The sequence below is a fragment of the Diabrotica virgifera genome, chromosome 3, assembly GCF_917563875.1.
Source record: "Diabrotica virgifera virgifera chromosome 3, PGI_DIABVI_V3a".
Classification (NCBI taxonomy): domain Eukaryota; kingdom Metazoa; phylum Arthropoda; class Insecta; order Coleoptera; family Chrysomelidae; genus Diabrotica; species Diabrotica virgifera.
In genome coordinates, this window is record NC_065445.1 from 198,434,558 (window position 1) to 198,462,309 (window position 27,752).

Here is a 27,752-nt window from a genome sequence, read left to right on the forward strand (position 1 = left end):
TTTAGACTTTCTTTAGGGACCAAATTATAGAGGGTGGTAAGCTTTTCAATTGACACACTGTATACATAATACCATGCCTGGCATTCTCTCATAACATCTTAGAGAAACACGATGTGCATTTTTTTAAATTTTTAAAATATTACGTGTATTGTATATAAAATATGTTTGTTAACAGTGTAGTGTTTAATAATAATTAAAGGTGCTTATTGAAAATGGCAAACAGCCGAAACGTGCAAGCAAATAATACAATATGTACTTATTGTATTATGTATACCCTCATATTATGCGTTTCTTGAGTCTTAATCAACCGTAATGTTTAATACACCGTAAAAACTTTTTTAAAGTTTATACAATATATTTTTAACCCTATGGAAACTAATAAAGCCAACAAATGTGTCTAATCATCCGACTAACTTAATTATCTACCAGAAACTTCCGTTAGCCTACTGTTTGTTATCCGAGTCCCTTACAACTTGATTTTCTAAAATTATCTTTTTACACTAATTATAATATAATCTGATGAATAAAATTTAACTGAAATTTTATACAGATAACCATCATTAGGATTATTCGACCGAAAAATGATGCGAATTTAATACGCAGGGTGAATATAAAATTTAATCAACGACGGATTGAATAACCTGAAAAACGATGTTAAAAATGTATCAGGATTCCATCCACCTCAATCGAGAAAAATAATTCTAACATGTGGTATGTGTTAACGGTGTACATGAAGGTATTTCTGAAGTTGATATAGTGCTTAGCGGGTACCATCTGTAAGAATTAGCGAAGCATCTGGTTGAAAAAAATACATTCTTTGGTTAAAGTGTCATACGTTATTTTCGATTTTCACAAGGAAGTTAAATAGTCTTCTTATCAAGAATATGTTACTATATTTTACTGTACTACATACATGGGTGCCGCCACCATTATTTCCAGGGAGATGCATCTGTCTAACAATAAAACACTGAAAACGTTTGTTTTCTATACTTCCACAAAATTTATTATAACTAAGTGACTACAGCTGTTTCGGCGGAGTGCCTTTCTCAAGTGATGTTTCCGCCGAAACAGCTGTAGTCACTTAGTTATAATAAATTTTGTGGAAGTATAGAAAACAAACGTTTTCAGTGTTTTATTGTTAGATAAAATGAACTTCCATCAAGTAACGGTCGAATCCATCAATTAGATGCATCTGTATTTACACATACTATTAACCAATATAAAATATAGAACTATACATATATGTATAGCTATGTACTTTCTTTCCGGAGAGGGGGTGTACATGCATCCCCTTGCACCCTGCTGGTAGCTCTCTTTATGCTTCATACCAACAACATAATGCCATAAACGATATAGAATATAACTATTTTAAATAATTCCATAGGCAATTGATTATAAATGTTCAAAAAAGAGGGCAAAAAGGAACTACAACGTTACAGGGGGTTTACTGTTTCTTATGTTCAATGAACCCCCAAATATGAAAAAACCGTGGAGTACTATTTAAGGGGGTGCGTTTTGGACAAATAATTGAATTAGCGAATGCTATGCACTTTTCGTACATCTCCATCTACCATGGGCGCCCATGAGTGGGGGGGGGGCGTGGCCCCCGCCTAGCTTTTCGGGTGCTTTAAACTATATATGGTTATCCAAAGTATACATAATGTAATGTGTAACATCTTGACCTCTGCCCCCCCCTACTGCCCCCCCTAAAATTTTTTATATGGGCGCCCTTGACATCTACAGAAAAGAAAATTAAATTTCCTATCGAAATGTACCTTCTAAAGTTACAAACAATTATTTTATTTAGAAATTAAGTACTTATGTATATCCAAAAAAAAGAAGCAACGAGACCAAATTTTCTTTCCCTCATAACTTTTCCACGAAGGAATAGGTATCGGCATTGCTTCACAGAAAAAAAAACGTAAAAAAATGAAGAAAACTATGATGAACTATCTTGCTTAAAATTAGTCGTACAATCTTCTACAAGAAAGGTAACTGATTTTTCTTTATATCAAAGGAACAATTGCATATACCTACAATATAGCGTAACTATAAACAGCGTAGAAAAAAATAGAAAATAGAAAAAACATTTCTTCTTCAAATATTGACGTGCGAACAAAAATGGGAACAAAATCCGCCCGTTCCGCGCCCTTACAAATTTGGCGCTCTAGGCCAGTGCCTTGTCGGCCTAGTGGTAAATCCTGCCCTGGGGGCATGATAATTTTAGAAAAGCAAAGGTGGGGCATGGCACAAAAAAGGTTGGGAAACACTAGTCTAGAGTTTATGTTAAGTTCTGCTAGTATTGAATTATTTGTGCGATGTGCGGTCCATGGTATGCGCAACATTCTACGGTAGAACCACATTTTAAATATCCATTATACGGTTCGAATCGGCTTTTTTGATGTTTTCATCTGAAGCGTAGGTAGCGATAGGAAATATTACTGCTCGAACAAGGCGTAATTTTGTGTTTTGTAAAATGTCACTAATGTCAGTGTTCCCATATTTCTGTGAGTTTGGCTGTTGCCGATCTGGTCACTGTGATGCGTCGACGGATCTCGTCTTCGCATACTCCACTGTTAGTAATAACGGAGCCTAGTAATAATAATGTTATACTCGCACACAATTTGTTAATTGTACACTACAAATAAAAATCATAATAAATGTTATTAGATTATTTTCTATTTTAGTATTAGTTGCAGTTATTACAAAATCCACAACACACACATTTCCTATACCTCTAACTACATCTGGGGGTAATTCGAGTGGTTGATTCTCTCGAATGATAAGTTCAGGCTTTCTAGGCCTTGCTGAAATGATTAAAAAACATGTAGGCTACACATTTCAATGTTTACTCTGTATCAAAAAATTTAATAATAAATACGTTTTCAGAGTTTGTAAAAGTTTATACCTATGCACATGCAGTATGTATATACAAGTTTCGTAAAAGTTTGAATTGAAAAATAAATTTTTAATAAAACGTGAAATCATTACCTGTGGGCTAAAAGATAGGTACATTTTTTATCGATTTCATGTATATTTCTCCAGTTATGTTTATCAGAGTAATAACCATATAAATTATAAACAGTAATTTTAATGTTCAACATTAAGCTTTGATTTTCAGAGTTTTCAATGTATTTTCTTAAAGTATAAGGTGGATTAAACCCCTTCAATACGGTGATGCACCCGTGTGCATCGTGCTTGACTGTCATACTGTGACATTCACATGGGTGCATTATGCAGACGGGTGATGTTCCTAACTCAAATATAAGTAAGTTATACTCAAAATACTCAAAATAATGTTGGTCCCTTTTTTTTGTAAAAACAATCGTGAAAATCACCTCCTAATTAGCATCCCAAATGAAATTAATCGTTACCGCTTCACAAGTTACTTATACAGTGTGTCAATTTGAAAAGTTGCCACCCCCTATAATTTGGTCCCTATAGAAAATCTAAAAATATGCAAAAACACGTCAAATTTATTTGTGAGGGGGACATTTTGTAGACCACTTTTCAACTAAATTACATCAATCCTCTAGCGGGGGCGGACACAACTCCCAAAATCTTTAATGGGAAGGGTTGAGTGATACCTCATTTTGAAGGTCATTCAATTACCTTTTCAAAAAAACCACATACCTTATATTTCTTTTTAGTACTTTTGAAAAAATCTTGGACTCAATACTCTAAAAAATTTTGGAGTTCTGAACTCGATACTTAATATCTTTACGGTTTTACTTGATTTTTCCAAAAATACTCCAAAAAATCCTCTAAATACTCCAACACCCAAAAAAATTCAATTTGGAGTTCAATACCTCAAAAAAAATTTTGGAGTTCTGAACTCGATACTTAATATCTGTACGGTTTCACTTGATTTTTCCATAAGTACTGAAAACAAATATAATGTATGTGATATTTTTGAAAAGGTAATCGAACGATCTTTGCAATGAGGTATCACTCAACCCCCCTTTCCATTAAAGATTTTGGGTGTTGTGTCCGCCCCCGCTAGAGGGATAATGTAATTTAGTTGAAAACTGGTGTACAAAATGTCTCCCTCACAAATAAATTTGACGTGTTTTTGTGTATTTTAAGATTTTCTATAGGGACCAAATTATAGGGGGTGGCAACTTTTCAAATTGACACCCTATATATTGTTAATATTATGATCTGTAAGTTTCATCGGTTCAAAGTGCTCATTTTTAAAAAGGCTGTAGTTAAAAGGGCTTGTAGACCGGGCAGTATCGTCGCCCCCGCTAGCGAAATTATTCCGATTCGATTTTTTTGCACAAACTTACTCAAAAAGTGGTCCTTATAACATATCCACAGGGTGCCGGGCCGGTGCCGTGGTCGAAAAATTGTTTAAACAATTTTTTTAAAACAAATTCACAAAAATAATTTTTTGATTTCGAACAAAATTTTTTTAGATAAATTGCTTATTCTGAGCAAGAAAGGTCTCTTGTTATTTTTTCCTAAAATTGATTGTCGTCGAATTATATGCGATTAAAAATTTGAAAAATGCGAAAATGGCCATTTTCAAGGCTTAATAACTCGATTAAACATTATTATTATGAAATTCAAAAAGTCACCAAATCAAGTTTCAAATCCCTTCTTCCAGGTCCTGAAGAGATTTTTGTCATTATTTTATTAGAAAGCTGTTATTTTTAATTATTAACAATTAGCGCTATAGTCCAGGATTTATCGTCGCCCCCGTTAGTGAAATTATTCCGATTCCATTTTTTTAGAGAAACTTACTCAAAACGAGGTCCTTATAACATATCCACAGGGTGCCGGGTGGTGACGTGGTCAAAAAATTGTTTAAACAATTTTTTTTAAACAAATTCACAAAAATAATTTTTTCACTTCAAACACATTTTTTTTAGATAATTTGGGACATTCTGAGCAAAAAATGTCTCCTGTGATTTTTTTCTAAAATTGATTGTTGTCGAATTATACGCGATTTATAATTTGAAAAATGTGAAAATGGCCATATAACTCGACAACAATCAATTTTAGAGAAAAATCACAAGAGATCTTTTTTGCTCAGAATAACCCAAATTATCCAAAAAAAAAATCGTTCGCAATAAAAAAATATTTTTGTGGATTTGTTTAAAAAAAATTGTTTAAACAATTTTTCGACCGCGGCACCGCCCGGCACCCTGTGGATATGTTATAAGGACCTCGTTTTGAGTAAGATTCTGCAAAAAAATGGAATCGGAATAATTTCACTAACGGGGGCGACGATGCATCCTGGACTATAGCGCTAATTGTTAATAATTAAAAATAACAGCTTTCTAATAGAATAATGACAAAAATCTCTTCAGAACCTTGAAGAAGGGATTTAAAACTTGATTTGGTGACTTTTTGAATTTCATAATAATAATGTTTAATCGAGTTATTAAGCCTTGAAAATGGCCATTTTCGCATTTTTCAAATTTTTAATCGCATACTCGACAACAATCAATTTTAGAAAAAATGACAAGAGACCTTTTTTGTTCAGAATAAGCCAATTTAACTAAAAAAATTTTGTTCGAAATGAAAAAATTATTTTTGTGAATTTGTTTAAAAAAAAATTGTTTAAACAATTTTTCGACCACGGCACCGCCCGGCACTCTGTGGATATGTTATAAGGACCTCTTTTTGAGTAAGTTTGTGCAAAAAAATCAAATTGGAATAATTTCGCTAGCGGGGGCGACGATACTGCCCGGTCTATTGAACGAGTCACTAATCACGAGTGTATGCAAATTTTGAACAGCAGAATCTTAACAAATTTTGTCTTGCAGTAAAATCCAACATATTCAGAAAAGCAAAGTCTACATTTTTTTAATTTTTGAGATTTTTAAAATAAAGTTTTTTAAGCACTTTCTCAACTCATCACTTTTTTTTAAATCATCACTTTTTTTAAATGTGATGAGTTTTCCCGAAAAGTGCTACACATTTTGGTTATTTCACATTGAAATAGTTGATTTGGAATTTGACGAATAAGAACCTACTTTTCTTTAGCTACAACTCTGTTTCTACTAGGCCTAAAGACTTCTTATATACACCATTTTTTTACTTTTTTAAAAGCTATATTTTTGCTAAGAATATTTTTTTGATAAACTACTTACTTTTTGAGTTATTTTCGTAAAACCGTCTAAAAACGTGTTTTTTGGTTGAAAACTGAATATATTCACTCGCAAATAGCTTGAAAAATATTGGTGAAAAAACTCTATACAACAAAAGTTGCTGAGAATTAGTCAGTTTATCCAATTCCGGACTTATTTTGAACGTATATTTTTCACCCCCGAGAAGGAGTGAAACTCACTCCCAGGGTAAAAGCACACATCGGCATAATATCACTTTTCTTTTTTGACATGTTACCTATGTGTATGCCAAATTTCATGTCTATCCAAGCGGTTCTTTAACATTTACAGCAAAAACCGTCAGTAAGTGAACTAATCTTAGACTATGTAATCTATCAAACCTCATTAAAATTACGTGCATACTTCACAAAATCAAAGACTACAAATTGAAAAACAAAGCATACCTTTCTCGTCATGCATATTACACCGCAACGCCAAAGTTTTCAACGACAGGTATCTAATCGACCGTAACAGAATGAAACCACTTGGCACGGAACTCACGTCGGTACTAATAAAACAACAATTAATCACCCGAATTCGTTTAACTGATAATACCTTTGTCTTTCCTGTCTGTAAATCAATTTGGTTTTACCAACTATTGGCATACCTTCCTTATCGACACGTATCGCGTCACGCTGCAATTCGACATAATTAGTACATTTTTAGTACCGAATATGACATAATTAGTACTTTTTTGGTACCTAATAGTAAGTATTTGTTTATAATTTTTTATGGGAAATACTCCAGATCACTGAGCCTTAGTATAAAATGGGGTATTGGCAAAAATCCCAGCGTTGTTAAGACTAAACTGGCTGGTATCTCCATAGCCGCAAAAGAGATAACCCGAAAAGGTATAGCCGGTAAAAGCATAATAATCTGCACAGATAGCAGACAAGCGCTACCAGCCCTGAATAGACCACGTGTCACATCAGGGTTAGTAATGTAGTGTCATGAGTCACTAGCCCAAGGTTCGGATGCTAACAACATCATCCTGCGGTGGGGTGGGTTAAATGATACAATGGAAATAAAAGCAACCGCATTGCTGACCAGCTAACTAGGAAGGCAGAAGGCCCAAGACTCGTAGGGCCTGGTGATCATTTTGGCTGGTCAACTACAACAATCGCGAAAATTGCCAAATATCACTCCCACACACAAACCGTGAAAAGATGGAACGAAGGGTCAGGATGTAGACTTGCCAAAGTAACAGTAAGGAACCTTTAGAAGTCAGCATCAGAAAAGGACTTGTGAAAGACCAGGAAAAACCTACGACTGACAGTTGATTTGATGGAAATGAGTTCAATTTTGACCCCCGAATATTTTGGAAAATATATTTTCCGCCTATAATAATGCAATTTTCATTTGTCCCTCATGCCAAGAGGTCAACAATTTTCCTGAAGATCTACCAAATCGAATGCAAAAGGTTTCATAACGATCCGTCTCACTTTAAAAAAGTTAGATGTTTATGCAATTTTAGTGCTTTATATTTTCGCCTAGTAGTTTCTTGGACAACCCCTTTATCTTAAAATAATTAGTTTTAAGTGTACGTGACGAATGTGAAGATTCTTAAATACCATTTGCACATAGAAATTAGAAACTGTTTTCTAATAAAAGAGAAACTAAAAGACCATTTTATATATGCTTAATACAACTATCTATTTCACTAGATAATCCTTTATATTTTTGAAATAAAAGTGATGTTTTACTGGTAAAAATTATAGAGGAAGCAGAAATCTTACAGTAATAATAGTATACCTGCTCCAAACTAATCATTACTGCTTTACTTGATAGATAATCAGAATTTATAGTTCTGTAATATAAATATAGGTATTTATATTAGAGGAGAGAGAAAGTCGGCAATATAGACTATTAAAGATTGTCTTAGCAGGAATGATATCTTAAAAGCAAGAATCATGACTGTACTAACGGTATACATGATACATACTTTTATTGGTATACCTACTTTTACAGTTACCCCAGGCTGTGGGTGAAAAAACGTGATATAATTCAGGAATTTTTGAAACCTAGCAGGTGTTGTAAAGGACGATGCCAGGAATAACTTCTACTAAAATGTAACCAAAAATATTGTGCGCTTTTTTTTCTATTGCGATTTTCATTTGTTAAATTTGCAATTTTTAATGATTTTTAATTTTGCAGCTTAGGATATTGATTTTAGAGAAAAACTTTTTAATATAAAGTTGTAGTAAATTAAAAAACCTACAATTTGAGCTATGGTAAGTTTAATTTCGTTAATGGGTTATTGCAAAACAGCCTGGGAAACGTCCAAAATGGCCGTTTTTTACAATTGCATTATTTATTGTACAAATAATTTTTTTTGATTTTTTAAAACTTTAAAATGAAGATCATTCAATTTCAAACATAAAAAAAAATGTAAAGCCAGATTAACGAATTTATTGCTTAGATATTATAAATTGTTTATCCCAAGAGGTCAAATGTCGAAGGCTATATAACTTTTTGAAAAAAAATCGTAGAGAGTTGGTGAAACATCCAATCTCCTTCTAAAGAGTTATATTTTCATATTCTGATGTAAATAAATGCGTAAAACATTTTTAAACCTCTAATTTTTGGGTTTGAAAATAAGGGGGCAAATTTCGTTAAAAACATTTAGAGCTAAAGCGGCCCTGTACATCCTGAGTTTTTAACTTACAGATTATTGTTGCTGAAGATGAAACGAAGATTTGTAAAAAATAAAAAATTTCTACGACCAACTGAAGCCGAGATAATTTTTGGGTTTGAAAATAAGGGGGCAAATTTCGTTATAAACATTTAGAGCTGAAGCGACCCTGTACATCCTATGAGTTTCTAGCTTACAGATTATTGTTGCTGAAGACGAAACGAAGATTTATAAAAAAATAAAAATTTTCTACAACTAACTGAAGCCGAGATAATTGTTTTTTTTTTTTCTTAAATCGTAGTGCCTTTTTTTATAACAATTAGGAAATTATTTTACAGTCGTTGACTAAAGAAAGACTTATATTATCTTAAAATTAGTATAAAATACAGTTACATTCAATTATTAAAAATTATTTTTCAAATCGGTGCTTTTGTGAGCGGCCGAATTTTGCAAATCGCCCGGCTCGCTTCAAATCCGCGCGCTCGGAAAATTTTTACGTAGCTTGTATTAAATTTTGACAGAAAACAATTTAATAATATTTCCATTATAATATACAGTCTATTTACCACTGTATTTGTTATTCTTGATAAACTTTTATATGTGAAATCCAAAAAGAATAGTCACTACAAGAAGAAAAAGTCATATATTGTATATTATAGTAAGAAGTAACATTATTATTATTATATTTATTTAACAATGAAAAAATTAAAAATATAGTTATATATTTCATATATTATGTATCATTTTTGTAATATTATTTCTTCAGAAATGAAATTTCCCATATAAAAGTTTATCAAGAAAAATAAATACATTGGTAAATAGACTGTATATTATAATAGTAATATTATTAAATTGTGTTCTGTCAAAATTTAATACAAATTACGTAAAAATTTTCCGACGGAGCGGATTTCGGCCGCTGGCAAAAGCACCGATTTTAAAAATAATTTTTAATAATTAAATGTAATTATATTTTATAATAATTTTTATTTTAAGATAACATAGGTCTTTCTTTAGTCAATCACTGTGAAATAATTTCTTAATTGTTATAAATAAAGGCACTACGACTTAAGAAAGAAAAAACAATTATCTCGGCTTCAGTTGGCTGTAGAGAATTGTTATTTTTTTTATAAATCTTCGTTTTGTCTTAAGCAACAATAAAATGTAAGTTAGAAACTCATAGGATGTACAGGGCCGCTTCAGCTCTAAATGTTTTTAACGAAATTTGCCCCCTTATTTTCAAACTCAAAAATTATCTCGGCTTCAGTTGGTCGTAGAAATTTTTTATTTTTTTTTTATAAATCTTCGTTTCATCTTCAGCAACAATAATCTGTAAGTTAAAAACTCATAGGATATACAGGGCCGCCTCAGCTCAAAATGTTTATAACGAAATTTGCCTCCTTATTTTCAAACCCAAAAATTAGAGGTTTAAAAATGTTTTACGCATTTATTTACATCAGAATATGAAAATATACCTCTTTAGAAGGAGATTAGATGTTTCACCAACTCTCTACGATTTTTTTTTTCAAAAAGTTATAGCCTTCGACATTTGACCTCTTGGGATAAACAATTTATAATATCTAAGCAACAAATTCGTTAATCTGGCTTTACAATTTTTTTTATGTTTGGAATTGAAAGATCTTCATTTTAAAGCTTTAAAAAATAAAAAAAATTATTCGTACAATAAATAATGCAATTGTAAAAAACGGCCATTTTGGACCTTTCGCGGGCTGTTTTGCAATATCCAATTAACGAAATTAAACCTACGATACCTCAAATTGTAGGTTTTTTAATTTACTACAATTTTCTATTAAAAAGTTTTTCTCTAAAATCAATATCCTAAGCTGCAAAATTAAAAATCATTAAAAATTGCAAATTTAACAAAAGAAAATCGCAATAGGAAAAAAAGCGCACAATATTTTTGGTTACATTTTAGTAGAAGTTATTTTTGGCATCGTCCTTTACAACACCTGATAGGTTTCAAAAATTCCTGAATTATATCCTGAAATCGACCTATTTTTCACCCAAAGCCTGGGGTAAGTGGATTTTTTCCTGCAAATTGTTTATTTTGGATTCGACGCGCATGTGATTATTTGTTCAATCTATAAGGGCAAAATTTCTACTTTATAATCAAGAAAAGATGTATTTGCATGTTTCGTGGATTTCGAAAAGGCATTCGATAAAGTACAGCATGTAAAATTATTGCAGATACGCAAAAATATAGGAATAGATGACAAAGGTATTCGTGTCATTAAAAATCTGTACTGGAATCAAACTGCTATCGTAAAAATTGGAGATAACTACACTGACGATATCTCCATGCAACGAGGAGTCAGACAAGGTTGTATTTTGTCCCCAACATTGTTCAATGTTTACTCGGACCAGGTATTTAAAAAGGCACTTGAGACAGTCATCATATTATGGACTAAAAATCAACGGTAAACTACTTAATGTAATTAGATACGCGGACAATACAGTAATTCTGCCAGAAACTATTGAAGGTCTTCATATTTTGCTTGATCATATTTACGAAGTAAAGGTCGCTGCATATTATCATGCACGTAGCATTTCCAGCACGTAGCGTTTAGTCTCCGAAAAATATGATTTTACTGAAAGGTGTCTGATACGATACGTTCCAGACAGTGTGAATTGTTCATATTTAAAACCATTAAATTATATTTTTCGAAAACTAAACAATACGTGCTGGAAACGCTACGTGCATGATAATATGCAGCGACCTTAAGAGAAATGGGCATTAAAATAAAACAAAAACAAATTTTGTTTCAGAAGTAATCAGAAGTTATCTATGATCGCAGCCTTTCAGGATATATATTGTTAATATTTATTGTGGTGGTGACAACATGCAACAAAACCAACAAAGGATTGTAGTAAAAGAATACTAGTTACAAGACAGTTGTATCGGTTTAGAAGGATATAAGTAATGTTATTTGGGATTCCTAATAGTTTATTTAAATTGGCTATCTACAGAAGGGTAAAACCTTTTTCCCCAGCTAGTTAAAAAAATGAAAAATACTGGTTTTCGACAGAAAAGCTCCCCAACAAAGATACTTTGGGAATTGTTGGATTATTTCCACTATTCGCTCAACAGGGCTTTTCAACGATTATCATTTGTTTCGAGCTTCTGTCATTATGTTGTATAATATGTGTATAATATTAATATATACGGATTATAAGACATATAAAAGAAACTCGAAACAAATGAGAATCGTTGAAAAGCCCTACTTGCGGAAATGAATATTTTGAACAAGTTTTGGAATCGAATTTCAGTGATATAATTCGGTAGGTGTAGAAAAAAGTGAGCAAAAGGTATTGAACTAATAAAAAAATTGCAATGAAAATAAATAAATTTTATCTACGATATCTCATATTATGTTTTTAGTTTGTAAAAACTGTCATTATACATAGCAGTGCGTGAAGGATTTAAAGTGTGCGTGAAATAACAATGTATTTTAAATGGGATTTACTTTTTCGCACTGTTTTTTGGCACACTTTCATATAATCAAATATCCTTAACTTTCGCGTTGTCATGGTGATGACATGTGAGCAATAAATTACAACAAAAGTTTTGATAGTTTTGTGGTTTGAAAGAAGTTACAATTTTTAAATGTCAAAGTTCTAAAAATTGTAGAATAGAAATGGATTCCAGTGACGAAGAGTTACAGTTTTTTTATTTGTTTATTGTAGATAAAATATTGTATGAAACTGTACGTGAAGTACTTTTTGCGAACTTACGCGATGTATAGCGCTCGCTCCGCTGTCGCTCGTGCTCTAAACATCGCGTGCGTTCGCAAAAAGCATACTTCACGAACTGTTTCATACTATTTTAAAAGAAAATAATTTTTTTCTTTACTAGGCCGAAAACTTTTTCCCTTGCCCTCGTACATACTGTAATATTATGTGTATTACATTTTTCAGGCAGTAATTGTGCCATTAATGTTAAAAAAAGGTTTTGCAATATAATTTGATACATCTTAGAAGTTTACACAACTTTTGTATCCGAATATTAGGTTGCAGGACCAAAATTTGGCGATATTTTTTTTGCCGAAATAAAGCGAAAGTTCAGAAAAAATAACAGAAAAAATATAGGGTTAACAAAGAGACCGAGTAACACTGATTAAGACAAAAAAATCCATGTCCGCGGTAGGCTGAACCCACAGCTGAAATATTGAAATCGTTCAGCACGATAATAATCAAAATCCAAAAACTACTAAAAAAATCGCAACACTGTGATGCATTCAAGCTGCGATGTTTGCACGAGATTCTCCATCATAATCCCATTTTTGTCAGTGGTTTCAGAATAAATTAAAACAATGAGAATATCCGTGACACAGTTTTTTTGCCTATCACGTGAAGTAAGGGGTGGTTGTATCTTGTATCATTCTGGATATGTTCATAAACAGAATATGAGGTAACAGGTAACGGTCATCTAAAAATCTCCATTTTCTTGTTGATGAACCATTGCATCCCAAAAAAATTGGTGTTTTTGAGATATGTTGAAGAAAGCAAACTTTTTCCTACACGACATCGCAAAGAAAGGCCACTTATAAATCAACTAAATGGTCAGGAATTATACAGTGCTTTTCAGATAAAACTACATGTTATTTGAATATAGGGGAATATTTGAATGGGAAGACATTATGCTATATTTAAGCTTGCCAGGAAAGGCACCCTCTCACCCCCAGTATCAGCCCTTAATTTTTTTTTAATTACATCCACCATTTTTATCAAAAATGTATAGCACATGATGCTTAAAGTGATTAGTTTATAATAAAAATAAATACAAAAGCAAGAAAATTGAAAAAAAATATTTTTTCAACAATTTAACAAACATTTAGAATGAACATTTCACTACCAAAAAATTTAACAATAATTATTCAAAATTTCAAGTTATTTTGAATAGTTATTGTTAAAATGTTTGGTAGTGAAATTTTCATTCTAAACGTTTGTAATAAAATTGTTAAAAACATATAATATTTTTTTCAATCCAGTTTTCTTGCTTTCGTATTTTTACTTCTCTCATCACTTGAAGCATCATGTGTTTACGTTTTTGGCATAATGTCTCCCTTCAAATATTATTTAACGTATTTTTGCGCTTTTTCTAAAAATCAGTGGTTTAAGATCGTGCACATTAGTGATGTTGAAAAAGTAACTATTCGTTACAAAGTACTCGTTACTTACGAATGCCGAAAGTAACGATTACTATACAGAGAGGTAAATCGTTACTTTGATTACTTTGATTACTCTGATTACTTCGTTACTTCGTACCAATCGTATCAGAGCGAGTACCTATTTTGATTTTGAGTATTGTATCTACTCGGTTGATATCGGAGTCGGAATGGTATTCCACGAGTGTTCGGTATAAGTACAGTTAACTAAAATTTTATCTATGAAGGGCGAAGGCTATGAAGAGTTTTACAGGATTACAGGGCGCTGAGAAGTAGCTGAAACAGAGGGAGGTATATCATTTAACAAAGTATGCACCCAGAAACAGATGTCTATACGATTTGTCGAGGTAGATAATTCAGAGAATTTCACAGATGTTAGTTCTTTTGAAAATAAAAATGCAACACATTAGATTTTAATAATAAATACACACTATTCTTATCAGGCCCAGAAAAAAAATAGCTTAGATTGACCGGAAAATATGTAGAAATGATAATATTTCTAGACTATGATCATCAACTTTAATTTTACATGTAGGTATGGCATTGTTTTTTTTAGACCAGGGCATAACACTAAAAACACAGGAATAAATCTATTTTTAAATATAGTAGGTACCTATATAGAGACTTGCAACTTTTTGCATTGTATTTAGGATTAGGATGACGTCTGGAAAAAAAGTCGACAATAAAAAAATAGGTGGAAATGCATTATTACATTTTAAAGTGTATAGAACGCATCGAAAATGCATAAACATGTTAAAATCAGTATATTAAGGGCCAGATTTTCTTATTTCGGGGTATTTGGGGCCACTGAACACGAATTTGCAATCAGAACCGACCTCCGAAGCACCTGGGTGACCAGGGTTACTGCTAATGTACGTCATCTAGAGTTTCAAGGGTTTGTTTTTGGCACTTAATTGATGCAAACAGATTACTCGAGATTACTGACATTGTGGAGCAGCAATGACAGAACAATTACATACCATTTAATTTCTATCCATTAAATAGATCGGTGAAGGTCGTTATATCGGATTTAATACTTATACGAAATACTGAGAAATGCGATTTTTGATATGATTACCGGTACTCAAATACAAGAGTAATCATAGTAATCAAAGTATCCTACTAATACTAATACAAAATATGTACTGAGAAATGCGATTCTCGATATGATTACCGGTACACAAATACAAAAGTAACAAAAGTAATCAAAGTAATCAACGAAATGAATACTTTAAATGATTACTTTATACAAAAGTAACGATTTGTAATGAATATTCGAAAGTAACTATAATCAACATCACTAGTGCACATGCAACAATTTAAAACAACTGAGAAATCGCCTAACAGAAAAATGTGAAGAGCTCAATAATTCATTTCAATTCTTGCTGCATTGAGTAGTGTTCTATGGAATTTGTGTGAAGAGTTAAATGGAGAAGATTAATTTCCTTATATTTAATTTCCAAAGTAATAAACATCCTTCTGTGTAGGTGATTAAAGCATTAAGGCAAAATATTTTAATTTTACAACCTACTCAAATTATGACTTTCTCTATATAGTCCTGTCGCCAGTGGGGGTACAACGGCCTCCTTAATTCAGATAAACTTACCCAAGTTTTACAAACATTTTTTTGTATTTTTTGGGTCATTCTAAGGAAAAAATGGTTTTACAAGTTTTTTCGTAGGATAGTTTTCGACATAAACGCGGTTGGACTTTCAAAAAATCGAAAAATTGCAATTTTTGAACCCGAATAACTTTTGATTGAAAAATAAAATAGCAATTCTGCTTACCGCATTTGAAAGTTCAAGTCAAATTCCATCGGTTTTGATTACTTTCATTGCTAAAAATTAATTTTTTATTGTTAAACAAAGCTATAAACACATAGTGTTTTTCGTGCCCAATGCATGCGTTTTAATGTACGTAATCTACGTAGAAATTGTCTCTATGCGCGCCTACTCGTTCGCTTTTAAACGAGACATGCATTGAAAACATCATTTAAGCACTATGTGTTTATAGCTTGATATAGTGATTGAATGATGTTTTCAATGCATTTCTCATTTGAAATCGAACGAGTAGGCGCGCATACAGAATTTCTACATAGATTACGTACATTAAAACGCATGCATTGGGCACGGGAAACACTATGTGTTTATGACTTTGTTTAACAAATAAAAACTTAATTTTTAGTAATGCAAATAATCAAAACCGATAGAATTTGACTTGAACTTTCAAATGCAGTAAGCAGAATTGCTATTTTATTTTTTAATCAAAAGTTATTCGGGTTCAAAAATTGCAATTTTTCGATTTTTTGAAAATTCAACCGCGTTTATCTCGAAAACTATGGATCCTACGAAAAAACTTGTAAGACCATTTTTTGCTGAGAATCACCCAAAAAATACAAAAAAAATGTTTTGTTTCGCGAAAAATCGCTGTTACAAAATTCCTCAAGTTCTTTGTTTATAACAATCTTATCGACATCCGGATCAACTGTTACCCAAAAAATTCGTGTTCTACGGGTCAAAATACATCAAAAAACTTGGGTAAGTCCATCTGAATTAAGGAGGCCGTTGTACCCCCCTGGCGACAGGACTAATATTATGTATATTATTATGTAAATTTTTCAAAAATATTTATTAGTTTTCGCAGGATTCGAAAAAAATGAATGCATTTAAATAGCATCGGACCAATATTTTGCGCCTACCCCCTTGAATCTGCAGATCTTCCTCTTTCCTTGTTAGTGGTAGTTTGGCGTTGGCCTTATCTAGTACTCCATTCCTTCCTTTATTCCTCTTATAAGTAATTATTTTGGATACATTTTGTCGTTTGTAGGTAAATCTTGTCGTTGGATAAGTATCGATATAAATGATTCGCAATAAAAAGTTAAAGCACTGAAACATGAACGCATTTATTTTTGTTTTATTTTTAATTTCTTTCTTGCCTATAAACTATAGAAGTCGAGCTTATTCGGTATTTTTTTTATTTCCTACTCGCTACTCCTAGGTATCGATTTATTTCTGATTTGTTATATATTTATTTCTTACATTTTAATATTCATCTCTCCCGGTTCATCACTACCATAATTTGTGTTGCGCTTGCATGTCATTCAATTAAAGTTAATAAGATAAAATAAACACTAATTACCTTCAGGATGCATTGTAGTCACTAATCAAGTAATTAATTAACCTAATCCAAAATATTTACTAAACAAAAATTCACTCGAGCTATTTCGAAACGGATCGCGTTCTTACACCGACTAAACCCACGTCCAAACTGATAAAACTACAGTTAAAAATAATGTTCATCAACTGTTAAAATGACTCATATTAATAATACACATACAGTTCCTTAAAACTGTATATTTACACTCGACACCCGATGGTACCGGCTCTCTGCAGACAGGCCAAACATTCACCGACCATCTGACTCTTGTTCTGGTCCACAATCCTCAAATGAAGATGCCAGACGATGACTTATAGGCCAGGCCTTGAACCCCACACCGTGATTTATTTCTCCAATAAATGTGGCGACCTGAGAAAGTTTTTATGTACATTTGCTAGAAGGTTAAAGAGATTATGGCCAGCTAACATGAAGACAACCTAGGACTCCTTCACCGGAAGGAATCCCTTCACGCCAATGAGGGGCCCAGCTCCCAAGTCAACACTTTAACTTATAGAATGTATAATATTCTGATTGTTAAATAAAGTATGATAAAAAAAATATATTTTACAATTAACAAGAAGATTTTTAAAAGTTGTGTTGGTCAAGTAGTAAAATAATGAGTTTTTATTTAAAACTTACATATATTTCTTAATAGGGTCTTATAGGGCCTCTTTGTATGTACAAAATGTCTTCAATGAGCAGGTTCCGTCCCATAAGTGTTAATTTGATAGGTCTTCAATATATTTGTTTACAGCTTTTATCAGTGGAATCGCTACAACTAGGATACAGCCTCGGTCACAGTAGAATCATTATAGTGTGCTATGCGGATGATGCAGCCCTGATTGCAGAAGATAAGGATGCCCTACAAAGACAACTTTATCGATTCTACCAAGCATGTCGACGACTCAACATGAACATATCCACGCAGAAAACAAAATGCATTACCATTGCGAAAGACCCAATTAGATGCAAGCTCGTGGAAGAGGGGAAAACCATAGACAACTAAACCAGTTCAAATGTCTAGGTGTAGATTTATCCTGTTATCATGACCCAGCCAGAAACCTAAGAGAACAAATAAACAAGGCCGCAGTCATGTCCGGATGTTTGAGAGATGTGGTCTGGAATAACCCATATATGAGAATGGACAGCAAAGTTAGAATTTATCAAACTTGCATCAGACCTGTTATGACCTATGGTATTGAATCAAGAGAAGACACCAATAAAACCAAAAGCATGCTAAGAACAGCCGAAATGAAGACACTAAGAGCAATAGCAGGGAAGAGAAGAAGGGATAGAATACGAAACAACATGATCAGGGAACAATGTGGCTTGCAAGATGGAGTAGGCAAAGACGAAGAGAATGATTCAGTCATGTTAAAAGAATGGAGGAGCACAGACTACCAAGAAGTGCGCTAGAAGGAAAACTTGCTGGCAAGCGTCCACCGGGAAGACCACCAAAAAGATGGAGAGATAGATGGTAGTCTACCTCTCAAAAATACTTTAACGTCGGAATTAAGAGATCTACAAGAAGTATAAGAAGAAGAAGCTTTTATCACTTGCATATTTGCATCACAATGTTGTTAAGTTATAAATTTCTAAAGATTCAGGAATAGATGAAGGTCAGAAGGGATCAGATTTGGCAAATAGGGAGAATAATCCCAATATTTTTTTACGTATGCTTTCTTAATTACAATTCTCAATAGGTTACTAATTTTGGTACTAATATTATATTAGACATCTTCACAGTAACGTCTCACAGTGCTTTAGAAGGCCTTTTTGGACTTTCTTGTTCCGGAATTTTCGTATTCTTACAGAAAATATTATGTGTATTGGGTGATTACCTTTTCGACGTTGAACATAGCTTAATCACGTTAGAAGTTCACATTATTGCAACGATTGGTACCAAACTTGTCCTTCTTCATCTTCTTAGCCTTCTATCGTCCATTTTTGGACATATGCCTCTCTCCTTCCATCGATATCTATCTTTAGCAACATACTTCCAGTTTGTTGCTGATATTCTTTTTATATCATCTACTCATTTTATCTGTGGTCTTCTTCTTGGTCGTTTTCCTTTGTAAGGTTTCAAAGGTTGTATTGTGGCGTTCCAACGTTGGTCTTTTTGTCTAGCAGTGTGGCCTGCGAAACTCCATTTGAGTTTGGCAATTTTTGTTGTGATATCCTAGACTTTTGTTTTTGATCTTACCCAATCGTTCCTCTGTTTATCTGACAGTCGAATACCGAACATTGCTCTTTCCATGCCCTTTCTGTTGTGGCTAGTTTATCTACGTTTGCCTTGGTTAGGGTCGAGGTTTGACATACATACATTCCAACTATTAGGGCATTTTGCGGTTCTTAAGTATCAAACTAAGTTTTCCAAATCTTCCTCATGCCAGTCTTGCTCTCATAGTGATTTTCGCATTTTGGTTCTCTTTGTCAAGTTTCAGAATTTGGCCTGGGTAGATATATTTGGCTTGTTAATGGTAATGAACAATCTCATTACCATTTTTAGTTATACGCCTGGGGTCGTATGTGTTTGTCATTCTTCTTCTTCATGTACCATGTCCTTTCAGAACGTTGGTTACCATCATAGCTATCCTAATTTTATTCACTGCCACCCTAAATAGCATGCTTGTATCAACACCATACCAATCTCGCAAGTTCTTCAACCATGAGGTTCTTCTTCGTCCTGGACCGCGTTTGCCTGCTATTTTTTCTTGCATATTTTGTAGCAACCTATATTTGGGATCTCTCATTACATGTCCGAAGTACTCAAGCTTTCTCTGCTTGATGCTTTTTATGATTTCAGTAGTCTTGCTGAGACGTTCTAGTATTGTGGAGTTTCGAATCTTCTCCATCCAGGAAACTTTTAAAATTCTTCTATAGCACCACATTTCGAAAGCCTCAAGGCGATTTAGATCGATTTTATTCACAGTCCAGGACTCGACACCATAAAGTAAGACCGAGAACACGTAGCAGCGAAGTAGGCGGATCCTCAATGCCAATTTTAGGTCTCTGTTACATAACGCCTTGGACATCCTTCTAAAAGCGCCTCTAGTCTGCTCTATCCTAGATCTAATTTCGCCGTGACTTTCTGCGTTACAATTTAGTTGCTGTCCAAGGTAAACGATTTTATCAACTTGCTCAAGTTTGGTATTATTTACATATATAGACGGTTTTATATGCTGCTGTTTACTTATTACGAGTATTTTGGTTTTCCGTATGTTCAGATCCAGACCTGCCTCCCTACAACTCTCAACGACACTATCAAGTAGTGTTTGCAGATCTTCTTGACTAGAAGCTAGGAATACTGAATCGTCCGTGTTTGTCATTGTTTTTGTTTTTTTCATTCATTTTTAGGCCGACGTATTGTGAGCTGTCTGTGAGTTCCTCCATCATAATTTGCAGTTCTTCGAATATGATCGCTATAATCACGATGTCTTCAGTGAATCTGGGGTGGTTTAACTTGTTACCATTAACATTAATTATAATTAAACATTATAATTAAATATTTATTCTAAATTGTAAAAAATCCAGTTCCGGATTAAAAAATATTGGAAAAATATTCCGACCCAAAAACAACTCCCTGTACATTAAATTTTTTAAAATATATTTTGCATGTGATAAGAAGATGAAAAACTTAATTTATTGGTATACTTTGAATTTTCGGCAAAAAGATTTTTCTGGTCAAATTTTGAATTTGAATTCTGAAATTATGTGAATTGCGAAAGCTCGAAGCAGAAAAAAAAAATGAAATAAGACTTACAACTTGTTAACCACACTTTATATTTATTTTATATTTAACACTGAATATTCTTTTCAAGGTGTCCAATCATTTAATTTATTTACAATTATAAAAAATCCAGGGCCAGATGAAAAAATATTGGAAAAATGTTCCGACCCAAAAAAACACCCTGTGCATTAATTTTTTTTTAAATGGATTTAGCATTTCAAAAGAGGATGAAAAACTAAATTTAGTGGTATACTTTGAATTTTCGGCAAAATGATTTTTCGGGTAAAATTTGGAATTTGAATTCTGAAATTATATGAATTGCGAGACCTCGAGGTAAAAAAATTAAAATGTGACTTTTTTGTATGTACCTTTATGACTGTATTTTAATTAATACCATTATTTAATCTAAATTGTTAAAATGTTAACATTTTAGTATTTTTTTTTATTATGGCGGCAAATAATTCATAACAAATATTGACCTTTAATTAATGAATAAATAATAAAGAGTCAACAAAAATTACATAACTTTAATCAACGAACTATCTTAAAAATTAAAAAAACAGGAAAAAATTACGGAAAAATAACTTTTGGATATCTAAAATCCAAAGTTTATAACGAGAAAATAAATAGTAGGGAAGAACTTCTTGACCGGATTCGAGACGCCTTCCAAGAAATTAAGAATATCCATGACGAGATTAGGAAGTCAGTCAGACAAATAACAAAAAGAGCAAGACTTTGTCTTCAACAAGGTGGTGGCCATTTTGAACAATTACTATAGTTTTGATATTTTTTTTTTAACTTTTTCTGTTTTTTTTTTAATTTTTATAGACAAGGCGGAAACGGCGGGTTCGTTGGGAAAAATATTCCCATGAGATATTTTTGCATAATCACATTCGTGAGTCATCCCAGAATATGGATCAAGAAGTCGCCCACGTGAAAAGTGGGCCAATTTTTTTTAACAATTTTTTTTTAATCAGATTGCAAAAATCAATGTTTTTGGCCCGGACTATTTTTTTTAGGTTTTTTTGGACCATTCTGGACAAAAAAGCTCTCTTATAATTTTTCTCTAAAGTTGATCTTTTTCGAGTTAAAAGCCATTTAAAATTTGAAAAACGCGAAAATGGCCATTTTTAAGACTTAATAATTCGGTTAAAAATTATTATTATGAAAGTCAGCAAGTGACTAAATCAAAGTTTAAAGTCGCCGCTACATGATCCTGAAGAAATCTGTGTCATTTATTTACTACTAAGCTGTTATTTTTAATTAATAAAAAAGAGCGGTTAGATCATATTGACGCCGCTGTAAATGTGAGTGCGAGTAAGATGCACAATTGGACTGCTGGAATGGCTTCTCTCTCGCACTCAAAATTTACAGCGGCCGCACACGTGCATGGCGCTTATTATTGTTACTTAAAAATAACAGCTTAGTAATAAAATAATGACAAAAATTTCTTCAGAATCTTGTTGGGGGGACTTTAAACTTTGATTTAGTCATATATTGACCTTCATAATAATAACTTTTAACCGAGTTATTAAGCCTTGAAAATCGCCATTTTTCGTTTTTTTCAATTTTAAATGGCTTATAAGTCGAAAACGATCAACTTTAGAGAACAATTATAAGAGACCTTTTTTGTCCAGAATGGTCCAAAAAATTAAAGAAAAAATTGTTCGGGCCAATAATATTGATTCTTGTAATTTGATTAAAAAAAAATTGTTAAAAAAAAATTGGCCCACTTTTCACGTGGGCGACTTCTTCAACCTTATTCTGGGATATCTCACGAATGTGATTATGCAAAAAAATCTCATGGGAATATTTTTCCCTTCGAACCCGCCGTTTTCGCCTTGTCTATTAAGATAGCTCGTTGATTAAAGTTATGTATTTTTTGTGGACTTTTTATTATTTATTCATTAATTAAAGGTGAATATTTGTTATAAATTATTTGTCGCCATAATAAAAAACACTGAAATGTTTTACCAATTTAGATTAAATAATGGTATTAATTAAAATTAAGTCACATTTTAATTTTTTTCTTGGAGCGTTCGCCATTCACATAATTTCAGCACTTTGTATTTTGACAACGACACCCGATTTGGGCGTCGAAAGGTTAAATAAAAATATTTTTTTCAATTTAATTGTGGCTTATTTCCCATATAAATAGTTACGTTAAACATAATTTCAGAATTCAAATTCAAAATTTTACCAGAAAAATCATTTTGCCGAAAATTCAAATACCACTAAATTTAGCTTTTCATCCTTTTTTAAATGCAAAATCCATTTAAAAAAAATTAATGTACAGGGTGTTTCTTTGGGTCGGAACCTTTTTCCAATTATTTTTTAATCGGGCCCTGGATTTTTTATAATTATAAATAAATTAATTGATTGGGCACCTTAAATAATATTCGGTGTTAAATATAAAATAAATATACAGTGTGTTTAACAAGTTGTAAGTCGTATTTCAATTTTTTTTTCTACTTCGAGCTCTCGCAATTCGCATAATTTCAGAATTCAAATTCAAAATTTTACCAAAAAAATCATTTTGCCGAAAATTCAAAGTATACCACTAAATTTAGTTTTCCATTCAGTTTTAAAATGCAAAATCCATTTTAAAAAAATTTAATGTACAGGGTGTTGTTTTTGGGTCGGGACATTTTTCCAATATTTTTTAATCCGGACCTGAATTTTTTACAATTGCAAATACATTAATTTATTGTACACCTTAAAGAATATTTGCGTGCCAAATATAAAATAAATATACAGTGTGGTTAAAAAGTTATGAAAGAAATAAGAAAATGGCAAAATAGATAAAACATCCAGTATCTTTGTTATTAATGAAGTAAGACCCGTTAAGTATGGTATTTTTGAGACCTCCCAAGTATCCTCTTTCTACAGTTAACGTATGTTACTTTCCCAATGAAACATCCTGTATATTCGCTGTATTGCTTTAATATGCTTACGATAAGGGAAATAAACAATCGACAAAAAGGCAGCCCATTTTTTTCAATGGCAAAACATGCGAGACCCAATTTGTCATTATTTTGAAGACTATTTTTGAAGATTAGTTTTGAATATGTTCAGGGACTGGCCTAATAACTACTTTTAAAAGAACCCGATTGTGCATCAGTGACGTGGAGGAGATAAAAGGTTATATGCAAATAAAAACAGCTATATTTGAACATATTATATCGATAAAAAAATAAATATTGCAAAATAACAAAAGACTATTGTATAGTTATTATCTAGTATTGAAAGTGATAAGTATTGTTTAAACAGTAATAATAATCTGACTGGAGGCTACCAAGAAGTCAATGGATTGTCGTTAATGTTATTTTATTAAAAATTTTACTATTAAAGAGTTTCCTTATTGTTAAATGAAATTTAGTGAGAGGCACGTAATAGTGTTAATAGTGTAATGCTTGTAAAATATTTTAATTGATAATATTATAAATACGATGACAGTGTAGAAAGCTAAGATTTTCATTATTTTCCAATATACAGTGCGCGCGTAAAGTACTTATGGAAAAATATGGTATGGACCAGCGATTTAAATTTTACATTTTCGACGCTGCCAAACAAACAATTTCTGAGATATACGGATAATCAAGGGCGGATCCAAGACCGATTTTCGGGAGGGGCCATGAACTTTTTTTTGGGAGGGGTACTGGGGGTCTGTGGGTAATTTTTAAAAATTAGGGTTACAATGGTGAGTTTTAAGGCACTTTTCACAACTTTTGATTGCTATAAAGTCATTCAAAACTTATCGTTATTAAAGTATTATTAAAGTCAATACCGATTCCTAAACATGTCTTTAGATCCAAGTGCAGTTCTTTCAACAAGTTTAATACTATTTTTCCCTACGCTTCTCCTGTCAGGCGCACTTTAGTGTCATTACAAGACTAATTATTTTTATGTTCTCATAAGCGTCAATTGACTTTGACAAATCTTCATGAATGTTGTTTTTGTGTATGTATCTCAAATTTAGAGAAATCTGATTCACGTCAGCGTGAGATACGTCGGTCGTTTCGTCAAATATGACAGAGTAATAATTTGCACGTTGAACTTGATTCATTATTTGTTCAATTATTTCTTCACTACAACATGTTATGAATTCATTTTGACTGGTGCTACTAATGTATGTTGCTCGGGAAGATGCTCTAGATAGGTGTTGTTTAAGAGTCTAATCTCCTGATGCGATTTTAAACCTTGAAAATTCCCCTCATTGCTAGATCCAGTATCTTCGTCCAGAAGTAGAAGGCTATCTACACGATGGCCTCTTAGAGGAATATTTTGTCTGTCTAAGATCTAAGAACACTATAGGCTCTAACTATTGGTTGTAGTCTTTCTCTATTTACTTGTAACTGTTTAGACCTCTTGAGAATCTATCTGGTTAATGATTGACTTTTGCGGGTTGCGATAACTTTGCAGAAAACCTAGCTCAACCTGAAAGCACACCTTGTGGTCTGATGTTTTTTCATGGGATTGTATGGCTCCGTCGTTGCCCATTAGTTTGGCGAAAGATGTTAAAGGTTTCGTGACAGCTTTGGGCTGTCATCCCCTTTATTATGACCATATTTTTCATTAGAAAAATAAAATGTAATACTTGCAAAACAATCCTTTTTGAATGTGCGAAAGTAGCAATCAACTCAACTCCTTTATTCTAAGTTTTGGTGACCCAAGTAACGCTTCATTTCTTTTTATTCTTTGTGTGTACAGAGTGTAGAAACTGATACGATTTTGATGGCTGCCAAGGTCGTTTTAACCATTGGCACTTTGTAAAATTATCAACATTTTGATTTACACAACATCCTATGTCATTCTTGAAGTTTCCGTTACTGCTTTTGTTGAATTCTAATCCAGAAGATATATTTATCCCCTGTTTTGTACATATATACAAAATGTTCAAATGTGTTTGAAACTAAAAACATTTGAACTGCAAATATTTAAATTCATATTTTTTTTATTCTCGGAGGGGGCCAATAATTAAGATGGGGGCCATGGCCCCCTCCTTGGATGCGCACTTGCGGATGATACGCGTATTTTTAAATGGGACCGCCCGTATACTTTACAGTCTTTTAATACAGTTTTTATTGCCGATGCAACATGTAATCTTAATGGCCAATATTGACCATTGTAATGCAGAAATTAGAAAATCATTTTTATTCTGTAATTAATATGGCTGTATAAACAAAAAGCACCGAAAGAAAAAAATAAAGGGGGTGTTCAATGTTACCACCTTGCCTTTTAGAAACAAAAATCCATTCGGAATGAATGTTCATCTATAGTAGCGCACCCAGACTTTTCCTCTAGAGGGGGTTGGCTTGGGTATCTCCACAAATTATCCCCTGGACAAAAAATCCCTAGAACAAAATCCCCGGGCAAAAAATCCCCACAAAAAATTCCGGACAAATAATCCCCACAAATTTTTTTCGACAAAATATCCCCACAAAAAACCCCCATGAAATATTTGCTTCCGGATAGTTCTCTAAAAGTTTTCCCGTGAACGCAATCGACTCGAATGTTTTTCAGCCTCAGTGCATAAAAGTTATAGCAATGGAAATGAAACCGATTTTCGGTACGACAATAATGATTAGTAATTAAGATTAAGCATGAATTAATGTAATTTCGATTACCAAATTTCTAATTCTAGTTACATGCCGAAAACTTCAGATTTTACATGACCAACGAGTGTGAGTTTTAATCGTGGAAGATATTGTGAATGAGCTAAGGCTGTGGGAATCATGTTGTAATTATTTGCTTAAATCTTTTGCTCACTCTGCCTTAAATAACTAAGTTTAAAACATTGCCTATTATCTGTGTGCATCCATGAAAAAATTTGCGCTATTAAGAATGTTTAGCTTTGTTATAAAAACGCAGAACACAGGTTTTTGACATAGCTTTTGAAAGCTTTTGAAGCAGGTTTCTGAAATGTTGCTTGCAGTGAATTGAAACTGATGACTAAATATTTTTCGTTATATATTACTAAAAAGATTACTACCATACGCCGAAGAAATACTTGGTGACTACCAGTGTAATTTCAGGCCTGGAAGATCGATTGTTGATCAAATATTTACTATTAGACAAATGCTTGAAAGGAATGGGAGTATAATCAAGACGTGCATCAGATCTTTATAGATTTCAAACAGGCTTATGATTCAATTAATCATCCTAAACTATGGAATACAATGGTCGAGCTGGGCGTACCCAAGAAACTAACTGTGGCAACGCAAATGTGTGTAAGTAACTTCTTTGCACAAGTTAGAAGAGGTGGGGAAATATCAAATGCTTTCTGTGTAAATTCTGGACTCTGACAGGGAAATCCGTTGTCCCCGTTGTTGTTTAACCTGGCCTTAGAATATGCCATGCGAAAAATTTATCCAAAAATCAAACCAGACATAGCTGCTCGGGGAGAGGCCAGATGGGAGAAAGTCTGTAGGACGGCCTAGAAAAAGGTGAAGATGCAGTCAGAGAAGATATGGAGAAAATGAGAGTGAGACAATGGGAAATAGTGGCACAAGACCGACACATGAAAGGCAATAGTAAACCACTCACAAGGACAATCGAAAAGTTATAACGCCATTAATGATGATAATAACTAAATGTGTTTGACGTTAAATTTACAATAAGTAACAGGTTTTTGGATTACAATCAATATTATCGTTTTCAGGACCAGCAGTTTTCATCACGAATAGGCAATTTTTTGAACATAGTAATTCAAAGCAGAGTGAGTAAAAGATTTAAGCGAATAATTACAACATGGTTCCCACAGCCTTAGCGCATTCCCCATATCTTCCGTGATTTTTGAAAAAACTCACGATCGTTTGTCATGTAAAATTTGAAGTTTTCGACATGGAATTGAATCGAAATTTGGTAATTTAAATTACAATTCATGCTAAATCTTAATCGCTAATCATTATTTTTGTGCCGAAAAGCTGTTTCAT

General features: G+C 32.8%; 1 protein-coding gene across 11 annotated transcripts in view; it reads right to left on the reverse strand.

Moving 5' to 3' along the window:
- The window catches only part of LOC114338004 (F-actin-monooxygenase MICAL3), a 688,439-nt gene that overhangs the window by 119,685 nt on the left and 541,002 nt on the right, over positions 1-27,752 (reverse strand). For 10 of the 11 annotated variants that reach the window (XM_050647137.1, XM_050647132.1, XM_050647141.1 and 7 more), the window contains one exon: positions 2,736-2,807. The exons of the other annotated variant lie outside the window; for it this stretch is intronic. In XM_050647137.1, coding sequence (XP_050503094.1) covers positions 2,736-2,807 — 72 coding nt within the window. The remainder of the gene's footprint in view (positions 1-2,735; positions 2,808-27,752) is intronic. 11 annotated transcript variants of the gene reach the window in all.